Raw genomic sequence first — 6,000 nt, 5'->3', positions numbered from 1 at the left:
TTTCAAAAGGAGTTTTTCTATTAAATAAATATCTGAGTTTCGAAGAACATGTTTTTTTGACTCATATTTATTTTTTCGATTTACGATTGGACCGTAAGACATGCATAATTTAAAAATATACGATTAGAAATCAATAAATATCAACGGTCGAAGAAAGGATTGATTTGTTTCATCAAATCATTTTACAATTGCTAATCTAAATAAATTGAACATAAAGTTATAAATAAATGTCCAGAGTTTAGTTACCATTATCGCATATCTTTCTTGTGCAATTCTCCTCGTCCGACCCATCGAAACAATCGAAAATGGAATCGCAGTGGCTTTTAATATCAATACACTGGTTATTTTTACATTCAAATTGCAAAATGGTACAGTGAATCTCCGGATGACAAATTATTTCGTCCTCTCCACCTGGGCAATCTAGTTTTCCATCGCACCTGTAACATAAAATTAATTATCTTATAATTATGAAAACAACACATTCAACTTATATTAATACCTAGATGTCTGTGACAAAATTTGTAATTATAATATAACTTACAATTTTAGAGTTTCATTTTAATTATAAAGTTTATTTCTTGAAATTTTTTCATCAAGTGTTATATTAAATAATAATAATGATAATAATACGTATTTGTATATCCCAAAAAATTGTCGAAATTATACTACATAGACTTTCCAAAATAATAAAAAAGTAAAGAATTAATTTGTTTACCTTCCGGTTCTTGGGATGCAGTGACCAGTCCTCAAACATCTCCATTCATCTGGTTGGCAGGCTCTTTGCTCGCAAGTCTTTCCATCTTTTTTTAATGACATTCCGTAAGGGCACTCGCAAATCTATTTTAAAAAATCTTATTACCTAAATACAATTCACACTTTATAATAATTAATTATTTAATATTAGCTCCAGTAGCGCTAATCTTCATTTTCACAAAAATGATGTTTTTTTAACATATAAAAGTTATTTATTAGCCCTCTACCTTATAATTAAAGTTTTACTTTTTTATCTAATTAAATGTTCACTTTTTATTATAAAAGTGATTTGATTCCGAGGGGTTTACCACTACTAAATTCAGATGTAAAAACTAAAACCGTTTCTGAATTCTTTCGACTTATTTTTAGGTATTTAAATTCTTTGAATATTCTTTTGAATTCGCTTAGAATAATTTGTAATTCTCTTGATGTTTTATTTTTAATTTACCTTGAATTTATTTTACTTTTCCAATCTTTTGATTTGCTTGGATTCTTGGATTCAGGTGTACAACCACATTGTTAGTCGTTTATTTATTACTGTAATATTCATATTAACAAGTTATAGTGAACTTCGGTAGATATTATAAAACTCTGAATTAATTTCTTAATTGATTTTAAAATTATAAACAATCTGCACAACTGATTATTTTTAGTTTAAATAAGCTTTTAATTGATTATTAAAGTTAAAATGAATCATTTAAGTAAAAAGATAAAATTAAACTTGAACTGAAAAAGAGCATTTAATGCAGTTACTTTTTAATTTTAAATTGCATCACAAATGTCTTTTCACTTACATAACCGAAAGCATTTTTTACAATGCAGATGTGTGAACAAAGAGAACCCTGTGTCTCGCTGCAAGCATGGTTTGTTGGAAACCTTCCGTGCAAAGACACCAAATGCATCACATCCAAATTGTCAGCGACACCTGTATATATTAATTTATAATTTATTATAATACAAACGGATGCAAAAAAAATTACTTGCTATTTTCGAATACTTACGAATATTTATTCCTTTGTTGACCGAAACAACATTGTTCTTATCACTCCAGAATAATTGTTTTGATCGACGCTGTGTCCAAAATACGAATCCTCCTACAATTGAGAGGCTTACCGGTTTGCTGAGTCCAGTACGAAATAGCTTTAGATCATCGTCTGAAAATGTATTATTTTATTTTATTTAACTTTGATCTTAATATTGAATTTATAACGCATTGATTTTGGGCTATAAAAATTGAACAACTTGTAAATTTCTAGACTTCAACTTAAAATGTCTCTACTTAATTATTTCTATAAATATTTTATACAAACCATTTTGAGAAATACTGTTAATTCGTCCAGTGCCTTCATCGGCCCAATATAATCTCTTGTTTTCAAAATCGTAAGCGAGAGATATCCTGGGTCCAACTAATTTGTCTTTTATGACGAATGATCCTGATTTAGATGATCCAGCCATATCCATTTTTATAATATGGTATTCTTTATTCTTCAGTTGGAACACAACATACATTATTCTGAAATACAAACAAATTAATGGAAGTTAATAAGAGTGATATAAAAAATAAGGACACGTCTATAAACTACGTTACCAAATTGAAGCTATTCCTTGCACCCCCCGAACAAAATAATTAAACTTTCAACAAAGTAGTGGAATTTTTAATTTTTCACTAAAAGACGGATTTTCAACAAAATATATCATTTTTAACCAAATAGTTTAGTTTCCAATACAAAAATTTTTCAACAAGAAAAGTAATAGTTAAATTTTCAGATAAAACAATGAACTATCAAAAAACAAAACGAATTTGCAACCAGTCAAATTTAAAAAGGTTCATTTTTAACAAAATAGTGGAATCCTACACCAAATAGATGATTTTACATCAAGGAAGATTAATTTATTACCCAAAAAGACGAATTTTCAATAAAAGAATTACATTTTTAAGCTAAAAATTCGAATTTTTTAAAAAATAACTGACTTTTGGACCCGAAAATATGAATTTTGAACAAGAAAGTTCATTTGCAGTCAGAAAGATGAAATTTTAACAAACAAGATTAATTTTCTACTCAAAAAGACGAATTTTCAACAAAAAACATGAATTTTCTACCAAATAGTTCAATTTCAAGCTTATGAAAGATCAATTTTCAACAAAAAATAGAACAGTTAAATATTCGGAAAAAATTAATTTTTGACAAACACTAAAACTTCATTTTAAACCAAATAGTTTAATTTCTACCTAAATAGTTAAATTTTCAACCAAAGAGATAAAGCATCAAACAAAAAATGAATTTGTAACAAATTAGTTCCACTTTTAACCAAGTTCTTGAATTTTTAACTAAAAAAATATGACTTTTTGACGAAATAGTCGCATTTTCAACATAATAATTAATCTTTCAATTTAATAGTATAATTTTTCATTAAACGAGATAATATCCCGACCAAAAATATAATAATAGACCATTCAACCATAAAGAATTAACTTTTACACAAAAGAGTTAGATTATCTTATTGTATTCTATTAATTTAGTTCTTATATAAGCTAAAACCCGGAAAAAGGGGAAGTGCTTTGAAAACAGGGAGAAAAAGAACAATTCTTTAAAATGGGGAAAATAGGGGATCAGGGGAACATTGTGAAGTCTGAAATATGAAAGTGTTTTTTCAAACTTAATTAGTTATTATTGGATTGCACCGTTGCAGGGGTATCTTTTGCAAAATTAGCAAACGCGTCGTTTATGGGCCGATCCTAAGAAAGGAGAGAAAAATTACCCTTCTTCTGGGACAAGTACGATTTCACGAGGTTGGTTCTGAAACGGAATCTCTAATTTCATTCCCGTCTTCAGACTATAGACTTCGATAGAATTGAATTCTGTGTTGGACCAATACAAATTGTTTCCAATATAGTCGAAATCCATTTCTCCCATATATTGATTTTGGATAGAAAGGATATGCTTCAACTCCCCAGTATGAGGATTAAAACTGAACAAAGAATCCGTTAGCTGATCGGCTGCGAAGACAGTGTCTGAAATACAAAACAAATATTTTAATTACATTTTTAAATAACCTTATTCAAACTCAGCCAAAATTCCCGGTCATTTCCCAATTTTCAGAAACTGATTCCACGTACTTGCATTTTTAAATTCCAACTTACAAAGCTAAACAATATAAAATTCGACACATTGAAAAAAGCTCGGAAAATTGAGAATGATAAATTGAAGATACAGCGATTGAATTGATCAACTTTATTTTAAATCTCAAATTATTCAATTTACAACTATTTAAATTTATTAATTTCAATATTTAAAGAAACATTATTTATTTCGATTAAAAATAATAGTTTACACTTTAATTTTGAAGGAATAAATTCACAATTAATCAATTTTGCACACTATTAAAGTCATTACATTTTTAGCTCCTTCAATTAAAAATTACCTAACTATGAACGCTTTCAATTATTAATAATGTACAATAGCTTTGCCCCAAGTTAAAATTTACCATTTTCAAATCTTAAATCTAAAAGATTACGAAATTATACGATTTTAATCATTCTAAAATACTAAGATTTAAAAGTATTAAACGGCTTTCATTTCTAATTATGAAAATTCGAATAATTTAAGCTTAAACCGAAAAAATGCTCACTCCTTCAATCTAAAATTGTTTAACACTTTCAATTCAGAATGATAATTTCAAACGATTTTTTCTAACATTCCAATAGACATTTAGAACTTCTAACTTAAAATTAGCTCATTAAGGTTTCTAAGTTTAAAATGTCCAATTTTTAATATTTAAATGTGCAAAGTTTTAAATTACGAAAATTCCAATGGTTAACACTTTCAATATGAAAAAAAGGTCGAATCTATAAAAGTGAGTATTATGAATTACAAATTGTGTAACTATTAAGGCCTTGATTTTCCAATTGTGAAAAATTAAAATTTTTAACCACACAATTTCGTATATTTTAATTCAAAAGTATTAAATTCTTAATTATTTTGGAAGCAACTTCACAATTGTATATTTTCAAATTGTGAGCGGTCCGAATTAAAAAAGTTAGACACCTAAAAATGGGAATATTCGAATTTATATTTTCAATATTAGCTGATTTTACGATTAGGTAGTTTTTGATATTCAATAATTTTAAATTTATTAGTCTCTTTAACTTTTAAAACTTCTCATTGGAATCGTAGTCACTTCAAAAACTTAAAATATTTCATATGACATTTAACGTGATTAGATAAATTTTTTCCAGTTAAAATAAGAAATTAAAAAGTTGAGTTTATGAACACTATTTATGAACTTTGTTTTAAAATAGTTCGGAAATGTTACAAATTACCTGTAATTGAATTGTAAGCAAGAGCCGTGACGTGCTTCAAAGTGATACTTCCCGTCATTTTAGGCTTTCCTAAAATTTCATGATAGTAATCGATCAACTGATTCCCCGCCCCAATCAAAAGATGTCCCGGCTTCGAAGACTCTGGAAAGAAATTAAAATTTTTAGACATATTGAAAAGGAGATACTAGTTTTGTCCACAATTAAAACTTGCCGGGGAGCATCCATTAATTAAATGTAAGGATCATTTTTTAAATTTTTCACCCCAACTCCGTCTTATAACTCAATATATCAAGGGGCCATCCATATACCACGTGGACATTTTAGGGGGGGGGGATTTCGACGCTTGTTTAGGAGGGGACCGGGGGGGGGGTCGGGCTAGAATCCACGTCGACACACATTTCCCTAAATCTGTGGAAAATATACTGAAATGAGACAAGGTATACTCTAGGTATACTCGAACTTTTATATTGTGCTCGCGCATAATATAATTTTTATTTTTATTATTATTATAATTTTTTCACGACATTTCTTTGAGATTTAAATCATGTTTAAGCTCACGTTCCCAAGCTAATCCGAATTTTTTTATTTCAAGACATTCTGAGGTATTTCAAAGGACTGCAAATTTTTTCAAAGAATTACTTACAGAATTTAACGAGATTTCTAAAGCTTTTCAGAAATTTAATGAAATTTTAAGGGACTTCCAAAGATTGTAAGGGACTACAGATTCTTCATCTGCATCACACTTTAGTCCCATCTGATATTTTCTTGAGAAAATCTTGATGACTTCGTCTGGAAATTATCAGCATGCATCACTAATTTGAAGCGTTGCGGAGAGTTTTTCAAATAGTTCAAAAGATATCACAGGAAATCAAAAAAATTTTAGAGAAACAGAAGTATTTGAAAAATGTTGAAGGATGTCTGAGTAT

At 28.3% G+C, this 6,000-nt stretch overlaps 1 protein-coding gene across 1 annotated transcript in view; it reads right to left on the bottom strand.

Moving 5' to 3' along the window:
* The window catches only part of LOC117178607 (vitellogenin receptor), a 59,546-nt gene that overhangs the window by 32,704 nt on the left and 20,842 nt on the right, over nucleotides 1–6,000 (bottom strand). The window contains exons 14-20 of the mRNA XM_033370031.1: nucleotides 5,075–5,215; nucleotides 3,514–3,766; nucleotides 2,064–2,266; nucleotides 1,755–1,907; nucleotides 1,548–1,678; nucleotides 716–837; nucleotides 247–437 (exon numbers count right to left, since the gene is read on the bottom strand). Of these exons, the coding sequence (XP_033225922.1) occupies nucleotides 247–437; nucleotides 716–837; nucleotides 1,548–1,678; nucleotides 1,755–1,907; nucleotides 2,064–2,266; nucleotides 3,514–3,766; nucleotides 5,075–5,215 (1,194 nt within the window). The remainder of the gene's footprint in view (nucleotides 1–246; nucleotides 438–715; nucleotides 838–1,547; nucleotides 1,679–1,754; nucleotides 1,908–2,063; nucleotides 2,267–3,513; nucleotides 3,767–5,074; nucleotides 5,216–6,000) is intronic.

This window comes from Belonocnema kinseyi, chromosome 8 (genome assembly GCF_010883055.1).
Source record: "Belonocnema kinseyi isolate 2016_QV_RU_SX_M_011 chromosome 8, B_treatae_v1, whole genome shotgun sequence".
NCBI classification, from domain to species: Eukaryota; Metazoa; Arthropoda; class Insecta; order Hymenoptera; family Cynipidae; genus Belonocnema; species Belonocnema kinseyi.
Note: the sequence above shows the minus strand (reverse complement) of the source record. Positions and strands in the feature narration are given on the sequence as shown.